Below are 21,945 nucleotides of genomic sequence, written 5' to 3' on the forward strand. Positions count from 1 at the left end.
CTTGCCGATCAGAAGGTTGGTGGTTCGAATCTGCACAACAGATTGAGCGCCTGTTGCTCTGTCCCAGCTTCTGCCAACCTAGCAGTTTGAAAGCACACCAGTTCAAGTACATAAATAGGTACCACTGTGGCGGGAAGGTAAACGGCGTTCCCATGCACTCTGGTTTCCGTCATGGTCCTCTCTGTGCCAGTAGCGGTTTATTCAGGCTGGCCACATGACCCAGAAAGCTGTCTGTGGACAAACACCGGCTTCTTCGGCCTGAAAGTGAGATGAGCGCTGCAACCTGATAGTCGCCTTTGACTGGACTTAACCATCTGGGGTCCCTTACCTTTTTACCTTAATATGGATTGTCAAAAAGGATCTAGGAGTCTTGGTTGACCACAAACTTGACATGAGCCAACAGTGTGATGCGGCAGCTAAAAAAGCCAATGCAATTCTGGGCTGCATCAATAGGAGTATAGCATCTAGGTCAAGGGAAGTAATAGTGCCACTGTATTCTGCTCTGGTCAGACCTCACCTGGAGTACTGTGTCCAGTTCTGGGCACCACAGTTCAAGAAGGACACTGACAAACTGGAACGTGTCCAGAGGAGGGCAACCAAAATGGTCAAAGGCCTGGAAACGATGCCTTATGAGGAATGGCTAGGGGAGCTGGGCATGTTTAGCCTGGAGAAGAGGAGGGTAAGGGGTGATATGATAGCCATGTTCAAATATATAAAAGGATGTCACATAGAGGAGGGAGAAAAGTTGTTTTCTGCTGCTCCAGAGAAGCGGACACGGAGCAATGGATCCAAACTACAAGAAAGAAGATTCCACCTAAACATTAGGAAGAACTTCCTGACAGTAAGAGCTGTTCGACAGTGGAATTTGCTGCCAAGGAGTGTGGTGGAGTCTCCTTCTTTGGAGGTTTTTAAGCAGAGGCTTGACAACCATATGTCAGGAGTGCTCTGATGGTGTTTCCTGCTTGACAGGGGGTTGGACTCGATGGCCCTTGTGGTCTCTTCCAACTCTATGATTCTATGATTCTATGATTCTAAAAGTGAAAGAATAAAACCTAAAACTTCCGACCAAGTTGTGGGCCACACCCAGTGCGCCACTTTGGCAGGGGGATGGGGCTGGACACCTGTCAGTCATCTGGCATCCCCATGACACCAGGTGACGCAGCTTCAAAAAAAAGTAATGGGATTAAGTCCCATCTATACATCATTTTCATAATATTTTCTTTTAACAGAGTACATGCAGTAAACTTAACCCCTTTCTTCCACAGCCTTTCCCAATCTCCCAACATTATATTGTGTCCCACATCTCTTGCCCAATCAATCATCACAGATTTAACTTGTTCGTCCTTTGTATGCCAATCTAACAACAAATTACACATTTTTGAGAGATTTTTAACATTAGTGTCTAACAATTCCGTTTCCAATTTGGATTTTTCTGTTGCAAAACCATTTGTCTTATCAAGTTTATACAATTCGTTAATCTGATAATATTGTAACCATCCATCCAATTTATCTGATTCCTTCCTGAGTTTTGATTCCTTCCTTCCTTCCTTTGGAAGGGGGGGGGGGCTTGAATTCAAGTCGGGGATGCAAAGGAGGAGTCAAGCGAATGTTCTGAGTACTCTCCTAATTGTTCGTCCTTTTAACTATGGCTTGAAGTTCCCAGCTTCACCTTGAATATTCCCATAGATGACACCAGGGCCAGGAGAAGAGGAAGTAAGTTTATCCTGCAAGGCCAATGTCCGAGGATGGGGGGTCCCGACCCCCGTTGTAAATAATAAGAGGGTAGTTATCCCTGAAGTGTGGATGTCAGCGACCCACAGGGAAGCCCTGTGACTTTGTTTCCAGAAGAAAAAGCGATTAGGGAGAAACACACTGGAATGCCAGGCTGTGCAAACAGGAGCTTGATATTTTAGAAAACCACAACCCTGGAGTAACAGCTTTGGCTGGAGTAACAACTATCTGTGTTCACAATCTGAGAGACTGTATGTATGCATGTGTGTGCATGCGGGGTTCCTCATAGTCTGTTCTTCTGAACTTCTGCACCAGTAGGTGGCCCCCTCGGGCAGGAGAAAGCTGCCGAGAAAGAGGAGGGCATGCTTGCAGAAAGAAGGTTGTGCCATTTCTCTGAGATGGGCTAAGTGCATCTCATTTCTAATGCCCTTGCGTATAAATGCACACATGCACAAATATTTCTGCACCGTGAAGTGCTCAGCTTGCTTCTGACCCTGGAAATAGCACATATCCATTGTTACCAGTAGCCTTGTCCTTCATGAGTTTGCTTTATCACCTTTCAGTCATCTAAGGTGGCCGCCATCACTACCTCTCAGTGGTCTAAACCACTGAGCCTCTTGGGCTTGCCAATCAGAAGGTAGGCGGTTCGAATCCCCGTGACGGAGTGAGCTCCCGTTGCTATTTCCCAGATTCCATCCCAGCTCTTAGCAGGCAACACAAATATTTAATTCAGGGATGGAGGGAGGGTGATCTGCAATTGACAGCAATTGATCTGGATTGGAACTGGACCCAGAGTCATAATTATCAGCTGTTGCAGAAGCTTCTTTTGGAAAACAGGCTCCCACCAGTTAACTTAGAATCACAAAGGTAAAGGCAAAGGGACCCCTGACCATTAGGTCCAGTCGTGACCGACTCTGGGGTTGCGGCACTCATCTCGCTTTACTGGCCGAGGGAGCCGGGGTACAGCTCATGTGGCCAGAATGACTAAGCCGCTTCTGGCGAACCAGAGCAGCGCATGGAAACGCCGTTTACCTTCCTGCCGGATCGCTACCTATTTATCTACTTGCACTTTAATGTGCTTTCGAACTGCTAGGTTGGCAGGAGCAGGGACTGAGCAACGGGAGCTCACCCCGTCACGGGGATTCGAACCGCCGACCTTCTGATTGGCAAGTCCTAGGCTCTGTGGTTTAACCCACAGCGCCACCCGCGTCCCAACTTAGAATCATAGAATTGTAAAATTTGAAGGGACCATCTAGTCCAGAACTTTCCAAATTTTTCATGTTGGTGACACACCTTTTAGATACGGTTCATTTCGTGACACAGTTATTCAGTTTCACTAGCAAACTGGAAGTTAAACTAACCAATTTCTAGCCCCAGGAGGAGCGCACGGAGTGTTTGTGCAACACACCTACACACAGCAGCTGACACAGTAACGTGTCATGACACACAGTTTGGAAAGCTCTGATCTAGTGCAACCCTGTGCAATGCAGGAATCCACAACCCTGAGATTAAGAGCCTCATGCTGTACCAACGGAACTATCTCAACGCTATAGGACTTCTTTCCATAATGTGCTAAAGCACAACCAGTGTGCTCCATGGCTAGGTGGGGATTTGAACCCTGGTTTCGCAGGTCCTAGCTCAACCATCTTATTTCTTTTTTTGCATTCATCAGAATTTGTGTGCTGCTTAATAGTCAATGAAACCTCTTAAGCAGATTACAAAGGAAAGTTAGTTTAGTGGAACCACATGAAGAAATACCGCATTTTTTGCTCTATAAGACTCACTTTTTCCCTCCTAAAAAGTTTGGGGAAATGTGTGTCCGTCTTACGGAGCAAATGCAGGCTGCGTAGCTATCCCAGAAGCCAGAACAGCAAGAGGGATTGCTGCTTTCACTGCGTAGCGATCCCTCTTGCTGTTCTGGCTTCTGAGATTCAGAATATTTTTTTTCTTGTTTTCCTCCTCCAAAAGCTAGGTGCGTCTTGTGCGTTCTATAGAGCGAAAAATACGGTAATTTCTTTCTTCTAGCGTAAACCTGCGGTGATCAATTCGACCGGGCCATCCAAAGTTCTGGCGTTTTGGCTGACCATGGTTAAAATGATGGTTCAAAGAAACACAGCAATGACAATTCCCTGCTAGCTAATTGGATTCTTCCTGTGCAGAGTGGAACTCACACCACAGAAAAGCAACAGGCTCCTTTTATGTATTCAGCTCTAAATGATGTTAGGAAATCAAATTACGCCTACTTGGGAGTCCGTTCCAGAAGCGACCATTTGTCCCAACATCTGTGCCTTATGGAAAAGAACCAGGAGAGTTTCACCCATTTGGTATATTCCAGCTACAGATGGCGCTCATGTGGCAAGTGGGAGAGTCGAAATCCCTCCCCCACAAATAAAAGTAAACAAATTGAGCTTTTTAAAAAAGAAATAAATGGCTAAACTGGTATTTTTTTTCTTCATTTGAGTTTTTGTTCTGATCTTCTTGAGATCTAGGGCAGAAAACAAGAGAACAATTTCTTGCTTATGCCCAAGAAGAACTCCCTAACTGGAAAGGTCTCTCCAAATGAATCTGAGGTCATCCGCCAAGATGTCTCCAGACGGGCCCCTCAACATATCAGCAGGCAGCTTCCGTGATGCCTCCACAAATGCTGTTCTCCAAGACGGTCCAGGACAGAGAAAAGAAAGTCCTTCTTCACGCAGCTCATTGTTAACCTGTGGAACTCCCTCCCACAAGAGCCAGTGATTGCCACCAAGCTAGATGGCTTTAAAGGACGATTTGACAAATTCATGAAAGAGAGAGGGCTTTTGGCGGATACTAGCCAGGGTGGCTATATTTTGCCTTCATAGTCAGGGTCAGTTAGTTGTTGCTGGCACCCGTCTGTCTCGAGGGACAATGTGCCTTTGGGGGTGAAGTGAAACCTATGCGTTAGCTGCCCCAAAGTGACCTCTGTGGGGTGTAAGCCTGGGCTGTGTGCATGGAGGTCCTGGGCTGCCCAGATGACAACACCCCCCTCAAGGAGGGGGTGGAGCAGCATAGGCTCCAGGATGAAAAGAGTGACTCCCCACCCCAACTGACACTCCTTGACCCCCCATTTTTTGGTGGGATGTAATCCACTGGGAGCAGTCAAATACAACATTCCTTGTTTTCCTAGAGTGGACATGCAGGGGAATGTTTGGTCCAGCCAGTCAAAAACTTCCTGTTTCCTCCTGGCTGGAGCATCCTTCCTTTTGCATGTGACTAGTAGGTGGGCGTGACCTTACCTGTCCAGGTAACAAAAGGACAAGGCACGCAGCACACTCTCTCTTTTTCACTTCCTTTGTCGTTTGAGCAGCTTCTTAGCTAGGAATGGTCCTGCTAGCTTCTCAGCTAGCAGAAGAACTGGGATTATTCCCCCATATGGGGTAGAGCCACATGTACATATTTGTAACTAAGTCTGCCTTCAGGGATCCAACCGTGAACTGATGTGAGTAAACTTCTTTTATTGACTTTGAGTAAGATTGTCATGTCTTTATTCTTTTAAGAGGGATTCAAGGGAACTTGCCAGGAATGTACCATTCAATACTAGACAGACTAAATTGTATAATAGTCAGAGGCTCAAACGAGCCTGCAACCAGCTATCTGCTGTGCGTTTAAAAGGGGAATGTAAACTTTGCTCAGTAAAGGAACTTGCTAACACAAGTTAAAGGTAAAGGTAAAGGGACCCCTGACTATTAGGTCCAGTCGTGGCCGACTCTGGAGTTGCGGCGCTCATCTCGCTTTATTGGCCGAGGGAGCCGGTGTACAGCTTCCAGGTCATGTGGCCAGCATGACTGAGCCGCTTCTGGCGAACCAGAGCAGCACATGGAAACGCCGTTTACCTTCCTGCCGGAGAGGTACCTATTTATCTACTTGCACTTTGAGGTGCTTTTGAACTGCTAGGTTGGCAGGAGCAGGGACCGAGCAATGGGAGCTCACCCCGTCGCGGGGATTCGAACCGCCGACCTTCTGATCGGCAAGTCCTAGGCTCTGTGGTTTAACCCACAGCGCCACCCGCGTCCCCAACACAAGTTAGGAAGGATATTAATAAGCAATATATCCTCTCCTGCCACCCTGAACATTCCCAAAAAATTTTGTCCCCCCTCCTTGCAGACCATCTCCACCACCATTATGCCAACAGGACGTGCAACACATGTCCTCCAGCATCCTAAGAAAACCCCTTAATCCTGATTTGATTAGATTTGATTCTTTGGTAGATTTACAGAAAGAAAAAACACCCCCCCCCAATAAATAAATTTTAGAAAGGGGCAAGATTACCAATGGATACACAAAGCATAACAAAACCCCAAGACTCCTTGCACTCCTCTCTGCTCCCTGTTTCTGCCCGCCCAGGGTGGTCCTGCCCCCTGCCCGCCCCTCAGAGCTGGCACGTCACATGGGGCTGGGGCTTGGTGGCAGCAGTCTCCTCCTTGCCTGCTTTCCAGCTGTGAGCTCCCCAAGGGAGGAGGCCGGCAGCGGTGGCCATGAAGAGGCCATGGAAAGTAATGGAATTATTATCCCTTGCAGCTGCGGCAAGCTTGGCAGCGGTGCTGGCGAAGGAAATAGGGACATTCTGGGATCAAATTAGAAGACGGGACGGCTTTCGTTATTCTGGGACTGTCCCTGGGAAATCAGGGCACTGGGAGGGGATGGAGCAGGACCGATGAGGGGGGTGGTCTGCTGAGGAGGTGTGGCCTGGGGAGAACCTGGGTGGGGGCAGACGGAGAAACCCAGAGGGCTGAGTTTGGCCCCTGGGTTCTGAGGTTCTCCAGATGGATAGGAAAGCAAGGGAGGAGTTGGGTTCAAAACACCCCACAAACATTTTTAGTACAGGCTGAGCAGGAAAGGGTTGTTAACCGTTTTGGTGCTGGCCATTTGTCACCCAAACTGACTCTCTCTCTCTCTCACACACACACACACAGCTTTTTCTCCTCCACAGGGAAAAAGATACAGTTCCCTTTAGCTCAGGGGTCAGCAAACATTTTCAGCAGGGGGCCGGTCCACTGTCTCTCAGACCTTGTGGGGGGCCAGACTATATTTTGAAGAAAAAAATGAATGAATTCCTATGCCCCACAAATAACCCAGAGATGCATTTTAAATAAAAGCACACATTCTGCTCATGTAAAAACACCAGGCAGGCCCCACAAATAACCCAGAGATGCATTTTAAATGAAAGGACACATTCTACTCATGTAAAAACATGCTGATTCCCGAACTGTCTGCGGGCCGGATTTAGAAGGCGATTGGACCGGATCCGGCCCATGGGCCTTAGTTTGCCTACCCATGCCTTAGCTTTTCCTCTGCAGGGAGACAAGCAGTTGGAGCTGGAAGTTGGGCAATTCTGGGAGGGAAAGTGACAGTCTCATCTGCCCGCCTTTTTCATTCCAAAATGAAGCTTTTTAAAAACTGTCCAGAAAGGAGTAATTTTGCCCTCTGTTATTCTTCCAAAATCTCTTAATTGTCGGTGATGAGTATTATTGTTCCATATTACAAATTTATTTTAGGGGACGGGTAGCTGAAGGTTGAAACGTGCCTTCGCGAAGCCAACACAGGAGTGAAATTTCCACCGGGGAGAACGCAGGCGGATGCCGTCAACATCAAGGTGTGTCTGTGTATCTGTAAACTGGGGCTTTGCCACTCTCAACCGTTTTTGAATTATTGTTATTCACCTTTTATACTGTATTTTCAGCTGTTTTTTGTTGCATCAATTAAGTGTTTTAAATTTGTTGTTAGCCGCCCTGAGCCTGCTTTTCTGAACTGGGAAGGGTGGGGTATAAATAAAAAATTATTATTATTATTATTTTCCCATCACTCATTCCTTTGCAGAGGAAGGAGGGCACTAGCAACCTCCCAAACAGAGGGTGAGTTTTCTAAGGGTAGGAAAACACATTCCCTCAGCGCTGCATTTTGAACACTCAGCACCAGAGATCACTGCAGGATGACAGAAGCCTTTCCTGCCTCCCCCAATCTCTGTACTTGAATACAGATTTTTATTTAGAAAGGGAAAGAGAAATCCCTGAACGCATAGAGCTATCCCTGCTTTCTCTCGCTGTTGAAGATCACTGGGAGATGCTTCCTTCTGCCTGCGATGGGTCTTTAAAAATAGAACCCACCTTTGATTTTTATTATTTTGGCAGATGTGCAATTCAGAAGGTTTAAGAGACCCCCTCCCCAACCCTGGCAATCTCTACGATTCCCCCCCTCCTGGTTCGCCTCCCCCCTCCTCCTCCTTGTTTACCAAGTGCAGTCACACACTCTTGGCGGGAAAATGCACTCCTCAGCAATTTTTCACACTTTCGCTGGAACGCACAGCAAGGTTATTGCCAAGAGAAGCAAACTATTTCAGGCAAGGAGCTGCTTCCAGCAAGAGGGATGGAAAGGAAGCAATGTCTGTGTGGGGAATCTTTTAGGATGCGTTCCGTGTTCCTTCCTGACCTTCTCTCCTCAAATTGTCAAGCAGCGGGTTCCATTTATCCTCTCCAGCATATCAGAATTATGATTTTTGTTTGGGTTTTTTTTGACAGGGGAGGGGATGCACTCCAAGACTCTTCCAACCCCCTCAGAACAGGAGCAACCATCCTTTTCCAGAGTAATTGACGGGCTCTACTTTGCTCCATATGAGGTGATAACGAGTCTTTCAAGTTTCCCCGTTCTTTGTGACACTTTAGCACTGAGTAGTCTTTGCCAGCTTGGTGGCCCAGCCAGCATGGTGCTTCTGTTTCACAAACATATGGAGAGCACTAAGAGGGAGTCAGAGAATAATATTTTTTGGGGGGGGGGATTGGAACAGGACTGCACTCATTGGATATGCTCCCCATTAGTGAGAAAGGCACCCTGTGCGAATTCAGCTCTATTCATATAGGTCCACTTCCTCACAGTTGCCAAATGTGTTTCTGGTGTTGGTGGGGGCATAGCTATTAAAAAGAACTCCACTTCCCCCCATAGATTTGGAAGATACCCCGAGGGTCATCTAGCTCAATCCTCTTTTGCCCAACGTGGGACTTGAACCCACGAACATTGGATGAAGAGTCCTGTGTCCTCACACGTTTACTGATTCCTTGGGGTTCCCCCCACTCCATACTTTTTATATGATCTCAGCCAATCAGGAATCACATAGTGAATATGACAATATTGTGACACCCGTTGACAGACAAATGAGGGTGCGTTGCCTTGTTTGTATGTTTTTATAAGGATTTATCTTCTGCATTATGATTATTTCTAATTAACACTTTTTAAAATTATATTCTGTGTGGTATCTTGTGAGCCGCTTTGAGCACAACTGTGGAAAAGTGGCATACAAGTAAACTGATGATGATGATGATGATGAATGAGGAGCAGTGGGGAAGAGGAGGCATGTGTCCTTGGAGAATGGCACTTCTGGTTTTAATGAGGGTGAAAGAGGAGAGCACAAAATATGGTCTGAAGCTCAACATCAAAAAAACGAAGATCATGGCCACTGGGCCCATCACCTCCTGGCAAATAGAAGGGGAAGAAATGGAGGCAGTGAGAGATTTTACTTTCTTGGCCTCCATGATCACTGCAGATGGTGACAGCAGTCATGAAATTAAAAGACGCCTGCTTCTTGGGAGAAAAGCAACGACAAACCTAGACAGCATCTTAAAAAGCAGAGACATCACCTTGCCAACAAAGGGCCGTATACTCAAAGCTATGATTTTCCCAGAAGTGATGTATGGAAGTGAGAGATGACCATAAAGAAGGCTGATCGCCGAAGAATTGATGCTTTTGAATTATGGTGCTGGAGGAGACTCTTGAGAGTCCCATGGACTGCAAGAAGATCAAACCTATCCATTCTTAAGGAAATCAGCCCTGAGTGCTCACTGGAAGGACAGATCCTGAAGCTGAGGATCCATGACTTTGGCCACCTCATGAGAAGAGAAGACTCCCTGGAAAAGACCCTGATTTGGGAAGGATGGAGGGCACAAGGAGAAGGGGACAACAGAGGACGAGATGGTTGGACAGTGTTCTCGAAGCTACCAGCATGAGTCTGACCAACCTGCGGGAGGCAGTGGAAGACAGGAGTGCCTGGCGTGCTCTGGTCCATGGGGCCACGAAGAGTCGGACACGACTAAACGACTAAACAACAACAACAACAACTTCTGGTTTTGCCAGGTTGCCCGATGGCAGCATCGTTGCACAAGGGCACAAAACTGTAGGGAGCGCCAGGACTTGTACCCTCCACCCGCACAATAGGCAAACTTCTTCTTCTTCTTCTTCTTCTTCTTCTTCTTCTTCTTCTTCTTCTTCTTCTTCTTCTTCTTCTTCTTATTGCACCCTCTTCAACCCCTCTCATCATTGCAGAAAACAGGTGGGGCTTTTGGAGTGGGTGGCTCAGTCATGAAGCATGCATGGAAATCCGTCCCCTATCACGGCTCAGATCTCAGCTGCCCCTCTGCCCTTGTTCCTGGCGTACAGAATCCAACCATACCCACCTTGCCTCCCTCTCCACCACCGGGTTGCTGCAAACTTCTCTTTGCTGGTGTCCTCTCTCAGAATCATCAGCTTCTCAAGGGCACCTGTTCCCTTCAACAAAGAACATGCCAAGCACCGGGTTTTTCTGCCTCTCTCAGCTTTTCTGATTATGGAAAGGGGGGTGGGGAGGGAAACAGGCCTCAAAGCCCCAGGCAGGTATTTGTGAATTAAGGAGGAGAGGGGGAGGGAGATCTATAGCAGCAGCCCATTCACTCTCTTGCCTCTCCTGCTATTCCCAGAGTCCCTGCTCAAGAACACTTGACACTGATTGCTCCTTAATGCACTAAAAGCACCTTCTCTCTCTTTCGGATTCCTGGATTCTCTCCCTCTCCCCTCCCACCTTTTCAGCGCATGCTTATGCACTGCAAAGAAAGAAACAAAAACCGAGGTCTCTTGCCCTATATCCAAAGTGCTCTGGGTAATGAACAGCAGAGCAATTTAAAAATGGTTGCAAACCACAAACCACAACCCAGGAGCTACAATGACACTCGGGAAATAGGTAAAGGTAAAGGGACCCCTGACCATTAGGACCAGTCGTGGCCGACTCTGGGGTTGCGGCGCTCATCTCGCTTTACTGGCATGACTAAGCCACTTCTGGTGAACCAGAGCAGCGCACAGAAACGCCGTTTACCTCCCCGCCGGAGCAGTACCTATTTATCTACTTGCACTTTGACGTGTTTTCAAACTGCTAGGTGGGCAGGAGCAGGGACCGAGCAACGGGAGCTCACCCCGTCGCGGGGGTTCAAACCGCCGACCTTCTGATCGGCAAGTCCTAGGCTCCGTGGTTTAACCCACAGTGCCACCCGCGTCCCCAGGGAAATGGAGAAGCCATCACCAAAACAGAGACCAACCATATTGCCAGCTGGAGTTAAATAATTTCATCATAAAAGCCGTGCAGCTTGGTTAGGGTTGAATCGCATTCCAACTGTTCAAAATATAGCGGGTTTAAGAAAAGATCAAGATCATAAGCAATCAGGGATACCTGTGTTTATTTTACTGCACATATCCTGCCCTGTTCCTTGACCATACCTCCTGACATTCAAAAGCACACTTTCTGAAGGAGGTTCCATTGAATTCAGTGGCGTAGCAGGGGAGGCAGGGGGCTGTGCCCTGGGCACAAAATTCTGAGGGGGCACAACCAGTTGCTCCCATGCAGGATGCTGCACAGGTCCCCATCCTGTCCTGGCGAAGGCAGCAGAGCAGCCCAGGCCTGGCCCTCCTCTCCACAGGCGTTGGGGGGGGGGGATTTGCCCGCCAAGGGCTTTGTTGGCTGGCCAGGATCCCCACCCCTATGTGGGCAGGCAGGTGGCGCAACACAGCCCCACTTGGCTCCGGTGGAGAAGGAGGCACCCCAACAGTGACGGCTTGTGCACCCCGGACTCAGGCAACCCACGGTATGCCACTGATTGAACTGTCATGGATAATCATCCATTGCCATGAATTCGAATTCTCCTTTTAAGAACCACCCCAGACTCCTCACCTCAAGTTGCTATTTGCCTGAGTAGAAAAGCAGCCACTGTCCTAAAAGTCTAGCAGGATCAGACCAAAGGGCCCTCTAGTTCAGTGCAGAGGCCAGCCAGATGTCTATGGGAAAGCAGAAAGTCTGAGGCCTAACTCAGATTTCTTTTCTCTACAAATGTAATTGTAACCACAAGATGAAGCCTGCCTTCAGAATACTACTTTGGACTGAATGTACAGTCATACCTTGGGTTACAGACGCTTCAGGTTGCATTTTTTGGTGTTACGGAGCTACCAAAACCCAGAAGTACCAGTTACTTCCAGGTTTTGGCAGCCGTGCATGTGCAGAAGCACTAAATCACGCTTTGCGCATGCACAGAAGTGCTGAAATGCAACCCGCGCGTGCGCAGATGGGGCACTGTCAGTTGCGAACGCTGCGGGTTGCGAACGTGCCTTCCACATGGATCACGTTTGTAACCCAAGCGTCCACTGTAAGTAAACTTTACTCTTACTTTTAATCAAGACTGTTGTGTTATTATTATAATTTTAAGAAGGAAATAAAAGGGGAAACTTACCTGGAACAATCCATACGGGACAAGCCAGACTGGATTGCTTAACTTAAAGGATTCTAATGAATCATCAACTTGCTTCCAGAAATCTGCAAGGGAATGTGCTCTGCTGCTTGCTCACTAGCGTGAGTGAGGAGGGATAATAATTAATCAATATATCCTCTCCTATTTTCCTCAACATTCCCACATAGAATTGTAGTGCTGGCAGGGACCCAAAGGGTCATCCAGCCCAACCCTTGCAATGCAGAACGCATAGCTAAAACAGTGTGGTTGCCCTATTCTGGGCAAGATCCCCAGTATCTGGTGATGTGTCCACCATGATTAGGGACAGTATACCTGAAGGAGCATCTCCACCCCCATCGTTCTACCAGGACACTGAGGTCCAGCGCCGAGGGCCTTCTGGCAGTTCCTTCACTGCGAGAAGCCAAGTTACAGGGAACCAGGCAGAGGGCCTTCTCGGTGGTGGCACCCGCCCTGTGGAACACCCTCCCACCAGATGTCAAAGAGAACAACAACTACCAGACTTTTAGAAGACATCTGAAGGCAGCCCTGTTTAGGGAAGCTTTTAATGTTTGATGCATTACTGTATTTTAATATTTTGTTGGAAGCCGCCCAGAGTGGCTGGGGAAGCCCAGCCAGATGGGCGGGGAATAAATAAATTATTATTATTATTATTATTATTATTATTATTATTATTATTATTATTACTACTACTACTACTACTCCCCTCCTGGGCCAAATGCTGCATTTGCGAGGGCTGGCACTTTTCTAGCTGAGGTGAGGCCAAGCTAGCCACCTCTACCGCTTCTGCAGTGCATTTTAACTCCTAAAGAAGGAGGTGAAGGATCTCAGGGGAACTGGTAGGAAAAGACTTTGCACACACCCTCCTTTCAAGTTTCCAGGTTTCTGCAGCCTCCCTGGGCAGAACAGGCCTGCCAAGGCTTTGAAGCGGGAAAGCTTTTGACAGCTCATCTTCTCACTCAGCCCAGGACAGCTTAATCCTTCCCCTGATTCTTGCTTTCCTTCCTGAAATGTCTGGTTTTCTTTACAGGGAGGGAGGGAAGGGAGGGAGACCTTCTCAGAAGCAGCTCTGACTTGTGATCAAAGATGTTGCATTTTCTCTGAATGTGCTGAGCTGTACGGAGCAGGCAGCCCACAATTCAGGAAAGGGGAGGGCAATCTGCGTCCCTCTGTTCCTCCTCAGCCTACTTTCAAAGGGTCTCTCCACGCAGCCAGTTCAGACCTCTGGCACAAGTGTTCAGAGCCTGCTGGGTGGGGAGAAAGGGAAAGGGGGGGGGGAGAAAGAAGGGGAGGCAGAAAGAGACAGTGTAGACTAGTGGTTAGAGTCTTGGGCTAAGGCCCGAGTTCAAATCCTCACTCAGCCATGAAGCTCATTGGGTGACCTTGGGATGGTCATTCTCTCTTTCTCAGCCTAACCTACCTCACAGGGTTGTTGTATATGTACAATAGGGAGGAGGAGAGCTCCGTGGGGGAAAGGTGGGGTTATGTATGCAATTTAATACATGAAATAAAAATAAATAGGGGGGAGGGAGACACTGTAATATGGACTCTGACTGGCAGCAGCTGTCGAGGCTTTCTGGCAGGAGATAGTCCTAGCCATACCTGGAAATGCCAGGGATTCTTCTGGGAAATGATATATAATGAGATGAAAAAGATGCTGAAATATACATTTATTAAAAAACCAGAAGCATTTTTACTTGGCATTGTAGGAAATTATATTAACAGACAGGATTGTAAGTTGTTTTTATATGCAATGACGGCAGCAAGAATATCACTGGCACAAAAATGGAAGGAAGAAGAATTACCAGCAAAAGAAGAATGGCGGATGAAATTGATGTACTACGCAGAATTGGATAAATTAACAGGAAGGATTCGAAACCTGCAGGACCAGAGATTCTTAGAAGACTGGAGTAAATATATGAACTATTTGAAAAGTAACTGTAATGAACAGATTACGCTAGTAGGATTGCAATAAGTTTTGTAAGGAGGACTATTGCAAGAAAGACTATGAGGAGAATTATTAGTTAATGATAATTAAGAGTAATAGAGAAATTAAGAAATGCAGAATAAGTGATAAAGAATGAAAACTCATCAGAGGTGTTGACAGAAGTCTAAAATATTGTATAAGATAAGAAGTTATGTTATATGATTGTTGGAAATGATATGTTAAAGAAACAACAACTAAAAATGTGTATATGTATGTGTGTATATATATATATGAAATGCTGGGGATTGAACCGGTGACCTTCTGCATGCAGAGCAGAAGTTCTAGCACTGAGCTACGGCCCTTCACTCCACAGCAGTGCAGAGAGGATGGACCTGCTCATGGAGGGCATATTGCCTCATCCTTCACAACCCTGTGGCAGGGACTGGGCATGGCAGGAACAGTGGAGACCACCTCTCCAGCCTGACCCTTCCAGAGAAGAAAAGACAGTTCAGAATTACAACGGGGGTTTGAGGGGCTCACCCCGTTGTGGGGATTCGAACCACCGACCTAGACCACAGCTGGCCACATGATCTGGAAGCTGTCTGTGGACAAACACCAGCTCCCTCGGCCAATAAAGCGAGATGAGCGCCGCAACCCCAGAGTCGGTCACGACTGGACCTAATGGTCAGGGGTCCCTTTACCTAAAAATGGACCCTCCCTGATAAATTAATCAATAGAAACTTTTAGTTGATTAATCTACCGTTGAATGGATTGAGACGCATCCTGTTCCATTGAAGGGAATGGGGAGGCGCCTGCATACAGGACAGCTCTCTCTTTTTCCGTGTGCACATGGAAGTCCTCATACCCTCAAGGGACAACTGTAAGTGGGGGCAGGGAGGCTAAAGTGCAGATCTAACACAATGCAGCTACATGCATGGATGCTTGTAGCTGACAGCCTGGTAGGCCAATGGCAGCACGCTCTGCTGCTTTCTTCCTCTCCCTCTCCCTCTCTCTCTCTTTGCAGGGTTGTTCATGCTCTCCCCCCACACTCCGGAATCTTCCCCCCTGGGGAAAAGCAATCCATATGGTCTTGCTGCTTTCCTCTTGCCATTGATCTGCCAGCCCCCGCTGCCTGAGACAAGAGAGAGAGCTCTTGCCAGTCAATTTGCCTTTGTTTTGCCTCGGTTCCACCAGGGGAGAATCGACTCTCCAGTTCCTTGCGATGGTTAACAACCCCCCTCACATGTCGTCCTGCAGGGTTCCCCGTGGAAAGGAAGGGAAAATGATAGAGCCTGTGCAAGACAGAGTCCCAGTGGAACACAGAAAGCTGTCTTAGCAGTGAATCAGATGCTTGGTCCACTGATCTCCATATTGCCGGCACAAACCGGCAGTAGCTTTCTAGGACATGGGTAGGCAAACTAAGGCCCTGGGGCTGGATGCAACCCATTCGCCTTCTAAATCTGGCCCATGGATGATCCAGCAATCTGTGTGTTTTTACATGAGTAGAATGTGTCCTTTTATTTAAAATGCATCTCTGGGTTATCTGTGGGGCCTAGGAATTCATTCATTGTTATTTTTTTCAAAATATAATCCGGCCCCCCACAAGGTCTGAGGGACAGTGGACCGGCTCCCTGCTTAAAAAGTTTGCTGACCTCTGCCCTAATGTGCCCATCAAGAATCATGCCCTGCTTAGGGAAGTTTTTAATATTTGATGTCGTATTGTGTTTTAATTTGTTGGAAGCTGCCCAGAGTGGCTGGAGCAACCCAGTCAGATGGGCAGCATAAAAACAAAATTATTATTATTATTATTATTATTATTATTATTATTATTATTATGCCACTGCAAAGATCAATGACTCTTGCTGCAAACTCTTGGAAAACATTTCACATAAGCCATGCAACACCACAACAAAATGTTGCAGCACCACAGTGAGAAATAATTTCAGAAGCCCCCCACTTGCATGTAAGCAGCATTTTGTGCAATCAGCACACCTGTGGGACTGTGGACACGGCAGCAGATCAGAGTTTCCTATCCACAGGGTAACAGCTGGGAAGTTGCCACGGCTAAAAGGGAATATGGGGGAATGTGTGCATTGGCTACATCCCAGGTCAAGGTCAGCTGCAGGTTTGTGGAGGGCCTGGGCAAACCCCCTCCTCTCTGGCTGGGCCCCAGCGAGCTTACCAGCCAGCAGCGCTGAGGAGCAGTGAGCCAACATTTACATTTCCCACAATGCCCCAGAACTGCGCTCCATTGGGGAATCAAAATGGCAGCTAGGCTCCACCAGATGCTCAGAGGTCTGGGCTGGATAAAAAGGAGCTGCCAGGGTTTCTGGGACCCAGGCAGGAAGAGGCCTTTCTCAGGCAGGTACACAAGGTCCTTAAAAAACAAAACAAACCAACAACACCTGGAGATGTTGGGGCTTGACTGTGGGATGCAAAGTCAGCGCTCTGCTAATGAGCTACATCAGCTGCCTTCTCCAGGGTGTTCTGGACCACAGCTTCAACCTGACTGCATTGTAACTAAAGGACCCAGGTCACAACTTGATGGTGTGCATTCAGATTAGAATATCCAGCCCACAGCCAATGGTAAAAGATTAAGGGAGTTGTCATCCCATGTTGGCTATTCCTGATGCCTTCCTACAGAGAGGGTGGCCAGTTAGGGATCTCTGAGCTCCATCTCCTCTCCCAGAGGGGGTCTCAGGAGGCAGGATGAAGGAAGGCATCAGTGATAGACTACAGCTCCCATCATTCTTGACCGTTGGCCATGCTGAGTGAGGATGGTGGGAGTTGTAGTCCACACCATCTGGAGAGGGTTAGGGACCACTGAGCTCCATCCCCTCTCGCAGAGGGGGTCTTAGGAGGCAGGACGAAGGACGGCATCAGAGGCAGCCAACATGGGATGACAACTCCATCATCCTTGATCATGGACTGAATATTTTCATGCACACCATCATCAATGTATGACTTGGGTGGTAAACTTATAAGGGCAAGAAATAGGGGAGGCGCTGTTCTTGGGGAGGATGGATAAGGAGAACAGCAACACAGTCCTTTAGTTGCAATGGAGGCAGCTGGAATCGTAGAATTGTAGTTGGAAGAGACCCTGAGGGTCATCTAGTCCAACCTCCTGCAATGCAGGAATCTTTTTGCCCAGCGTGGGCTCAAACCCATGGCCCTGAGATTAAGAGTCTCATACTCTACCAACTGAGCTATCTGAGTGTAAGGTGAATCTGATTTCCCCATTTTAGCTTTGGCACAAGTAGGGTAGCAAAGAAATGGAAAAGTTGTCCTCCACTTTGAAACCCACAAGGACCCTGTGAGGCAGGTTAGAGAGAGGTTGGCTCAAGGTCATCTAGAGAACCTCATGTCTTGAGGTATCATTTGACTTTTCCCTGTAGTGATGTATGGAAGTGAGAGCTGGACCATAAAGAAGGCTGATCCCCGAAGAATTGATGCTTTTGAATTCTGGTGCTGGAGGAGACTCTTGAGAGTCCCATGGACTGCAAGAAGATCCAACCTCTCCATTCTGAAGGAAATCAAGCCTGAGTGCTCACTGGAAGGACAGATCCTGAAGCTGAGGCTCCATGACTTTGGCCACCTCATGAGAAGAGAAGACTCCCTGGAAAAGACCCTGATGTTGGGAAAGATCGAGGGCACAAGGAGAAGGGGACGACAGAGGACGAGATGGTTGGACAGTGTTCTCGAAGCTACCAGCATGAGTTTGACCAAACTGCGGGAGGCAGTGGAAGACAGGAGTGCCTGGCGTGCTCTGTTCCAGGGGGTCGCGAAGAGTCGGACATGACTAAACGACTAAACAACAACACCCTAGGAATCTCATAGCTTGTCTGGGTCTCCCTGGTGCTAGTCCAGCACTCTGGTCACTACCTCTCACATGCTTGCAAAAATCATTTGGACATAGGAATGTTCTCTTCCCACCTCCTCCAAATTCCTTGTTCTTAAACAAGGAGGTCCGCTGCCCAAGAGTCACAAAAAATTGGGTTACAGTCTCCCTTTCTCTCTCTTTTTCTTCCATGACTGCATAGTATATCCTTGTAAATGGGAGGGCAGGTGTGAAATCTCATATGTCAGAGGGTGATTGAGCAGGATTCCCACTAACTGGGGGTGGGGGGGGGGTGAAGGCTTGAATCTAACGCGCCCCGCCCCCGCCATGTGGTTCTCCTCCCCCTCCCACTAATTCCTGGCTCCCGTCCCTAAATCCCACATTCTCAAATCTTCAAATCATTTTGCTTCCCATTCCCAACGTTTGCAAAAAAAGTTTCAGATCCTTTCAGAAGCCTACATTGTATGCAAGAAGCAGCCTTCTCAAAATAATGTGATAGAGGGTCGTTCCACAGATTATTCTGATCACAGGAGTTGGATTTCCTTAGCACAGTAATTTGATTTAAACAACACAAATCCAACAACCACAAAATATACAGCCTCATCAATCCCGTGTAGGTCTGCTTGGAAGTAAGACCCACTGATCTCAATGGGACTGACCTGCTCCCAGGTATCATTGTTCACAGAGGAAAGATGGGGATCCCACTTTTGAATGAATGAATGAATGATATGTATCCATCAGAATTTAATTAAAATTTATGGAGGATCAGACTACCAGCAGCTCTTAGTCATGGTGGTTTAATCAAGCCTCCTTCTACAGGGACAGTATATCTCTTCACCCCAAATACTAGGGTGAAACAACAGGAGAGTTCCATTGTTTTCTTGCTACGAGCGTTTTAAGGGACTGACTGCTGTTTAAAGAGTGTGTGACCTTTTGATCTGGGCCAGCAACGCATCTCTTAAATCCTTAGAAATACGTCCACACCCTTGACCTATTGAAGCTTCGCACAGCAGTCCTGTCGGGGCGAACGGACTGGAGCGACGCCACTCACAGAACCAAAACTCCTTGCAAAGGCCGCCGCATCCACTCAGGAAGGAATGTCATATTTCTGCAGACGCAGCAGTTTTACGCAGGGTGCACCTATGGGAATTCATCTGCAATAAACTAGCACGACAACACACAAAAACACGGAGCCGCTCTTTGCAAACGCGCCCTTCGCTTTCACATACATTGGGCCAATGCCTGAGGTTCGAGAAACACGCGCAGAATGCCCTTTCCAACACACACACACAGCTAGCCACGCACAAGAACGCGAGAAAGACCAAACTTTTTCATGCCCCATTTTTTTGCAACGGCTCCGCTAAAGTCGTCCACCTGAGCTGTCCAACATGGGCTTCTGGTTGGCGGGGGGAGAGAATGGGAGGTACTGCTGCTGCTGCTTTGGGTCATAAACTTGGGAGATGGAAGAAGGCAGCCGAGGATGAAAGCGGCTGGGAGGAGAAGGAGGGAGGGGAGAACATCCTGCCTCTTTGTAGGACGAAATGGATGAAAGAAAGCAAGGAAGAATCCTGAGTCCGGACCGCGAACAGAGGCTTTGCCTATCTTACCTTGAGCTCAAAACCCCCTTTTGCGGCCTAGGGGCGAGCAAACCCTATCCATCTCTGTCCCCGCGCCCCGTTTAAAAATGTATTTATACAAATCTCTTGGACTCACAACATCTCCCCCCCCCCCGCAGAAAACTCCAAGATCTCACATTGCATATGCATCCCAATTAAGTGCAGTATCATCTCTGCCCTCCTCCGTTTTGTGTACCCTTTCGGTAGCAGAGGGGGTGAGTGAGGACCACCGCCTGGTCCAAACTTTGCCCAGCCAGACTTTGGGTGCCGGTGTGTCATAACGCATCCAACGCTCTCTCACAAAGGTTATTTCTCCCTGCTCACTGGCGATGTACCCCCCGGGGGGGGGGCAATCACACACAATCCTGTTCTAAAGTTCAGGACTATCCCTCTGGCACAATGATGCTGTGGGAGGATGGGTGGGAGCAGTAGAAGAGACCCCCCCTCCGCGCTCACCCTGCAGGCAGTTTTGTGTTTTGTGGTGTTTTTTTTAAAAAAAGATTGACACCACTTTTTGCTGCCTGTTTCCGTTCCCTAGAGGAGCCACGAAGGGGGGGGGGTGTCACTGTGCCCGGGGAACAGAGAGACCGAGGTAGAGGGAAGGAGAACTCCATTAACACCCTCCGTGGTTATAATCGAGGTCCCTCTATGCAAAACGACCCAGACCTCGCCAAATAGGTTGCGCCCGCTCTTGGCTCACCCCGCACGCGCATAACCAAGTATTTCCCCTTTACACGCTCCTCCTGTCCCCTTCTAAGTCCCCTTCCCTCATCCCCACACTTTCGCTCTCATCACTTCCTAGCATCGCACGCGCCCCCCGCCCAACCCGCCCTCCGACCCTTCTCAGAGCGCCTCTCGCCTCCTTACCGTCCTCCACCCCAGGGTCGCCGGCTCCCAGGGGTCCCGCCAACTCATTGTAGGAAGTTTCCAAGGGGTGGTAAGTGGGGGTCGCCGGGCTGGGCTGGAAAGCGTCCGCCTTGATCTTCTTGACCAGGAAAGAGCGAGGCATCGTGCAAAGGACCCGAGACGCCGCCGCCTCCGCCGCCTCTGGCTTCTGCTACTGCTGCTGCCGCCTCCTGAGCCGCGATCAGCACTTTGGACAGCGCCCGCTCTCCGCTGGGGAGCGAGAGGAGGGAGGGGCGGAGATGGGAAGCGGGGGGGGGGGGGAGAGGAAAGTGGAGGAGGAGACAAGGTTGGGGGGGGGAGGCGGGAACTGCCGAGGAATAGCTGAGGTCAGCAGCACGCTCCAGCCTCGCCCCCCCTTCCTCCTGTCTTTATATGGGACGCAGGCTGCGGAGAGTGGGGTTGGAGGGGGGGGCGATCAGGTGGATTAATCCATCAACGGTCCCCCAGGACCGTCAGCACGTGAGCGAAGAACAGGCCGGGCTAAAGGACAGGGGCGTTGTGTGTTGGGGGGGAGTTGGGGGGATATTGCGAGAGGCAAGGCAAGAGAGGGTGGGGGGAGGGGAGGGGGGCAGGGGAGTGAGAAAGTGAGAGGAGGGTGAAACAGACAAGGGGACCGGGTTGGCAGTGCGGTGAGGGGGGGGAGGAAGAAAGAAAAATAGAGAGAGGAGGGAGGGAGGGAACACAGTATTCCATTGCCCATCTGGTTAACACTGCGACACACACACACGTCTAGAGTCCAAGGTCTGAGCCTATAAACACCTTTTCCACATTATTCGGCTCTCCCACCCCCGCGCCAGCATTGTATAACCCGAGCGGCGACGGCCAATTTCAGCTCCGGGAGAAATTCGCAGGCGAAGTCTGTACCCAAGATGAGGAGAGAGGCCGGCGCTCTGAAATCTGTTCTAAAATCAGTGCAAGATAACTTTTTTCCTTCCCCTTCTGCACCCCAGAAAATAAAATGGAATGCTGGTTGCCAGAGGGATGGAGGCAAAAATAGGTAGCTATCGACCCCTATCGCTCCCTCCGCTGCATCCGTCCCTTTCTCTCCCCCCTGAGCAAAGCTCCAGAACAGGCCGGCATTTTCTGCCCCCTTTTGGAAACACTCTTCCTCTCCTCCCCCCCCCGCAACGTTTCCTAACCCAGCTACCCAAATTCCTCGCCATGCAGGGAATTCCTCCGCCCCCCTCGTCGTTTCCCCTCCCCTTCCTCCTCCAAATCGACCCCCTCCCCTCGAGCAAAACTGCTCCTTCGACAGTCGTTTCTCTCCACCCGGAGGGTTGATTAACTCTTGCCTCCCCTCCCCTTCCTCGTGTCCAGCCAAAGGCAGAACAATAGGGACACGTGTCTGAGGAAGAAGAGGGGGGGGGGAGAAAAAAA

At 48.8% G+C, this 21,945-nt stretch overlaps 2 protein-coding genes across 2 annotated transcripts in view; both read right to left on the reverse strand.

Annotated features, from left to right (window-relative positions):
- SCRT2 (scratch family transcriptional repressor 2) overlaps positions 1-20,737 on the reverse strand; it is a 31,461-nt gene extending 10,724 nt beyond the window's left edge. The window contains exon 1 of the mRNA XM_083619140.1: positions 20,530-20,737. Within this exon, the coding sequence (XP_083475266.1) occupies positions 20,530-20,671 (142 nt within the window). The 5' untranslated portion in view covers positions 20,672-20,737. The remainder of the gene's footprint in view (positions 1-20,529) is intronic.
- The window catches only part of ANGPT4 (angiopoietin 4), a 199,884-nt gene continuing 195,817 nt past the window's right edge, over positions 17,879-21,945 (reverse strand). The window contains exon 10 of the transcript XR_014549184.1: positions 17,879-18,030. The gene's annotated coding sequence lies outside the window, so the exon portion shown is untranslated. The remainder of the gene's footprint in view (positions 18,031-21,945) is intronic.

This window comes from Podarcis filfolensis (genome assembly GCF_964270895.1).
Source record: "Podarcis filfolensis genome assembly, chromosome: 6".
NCBI classification, from domain to species: domain Eukaryota; kingdom Metazoa; phylum Chordata; class Lepidosauria; order Squamata; family Lacertidae; genus Podarcis; species Podarcis filfolensis.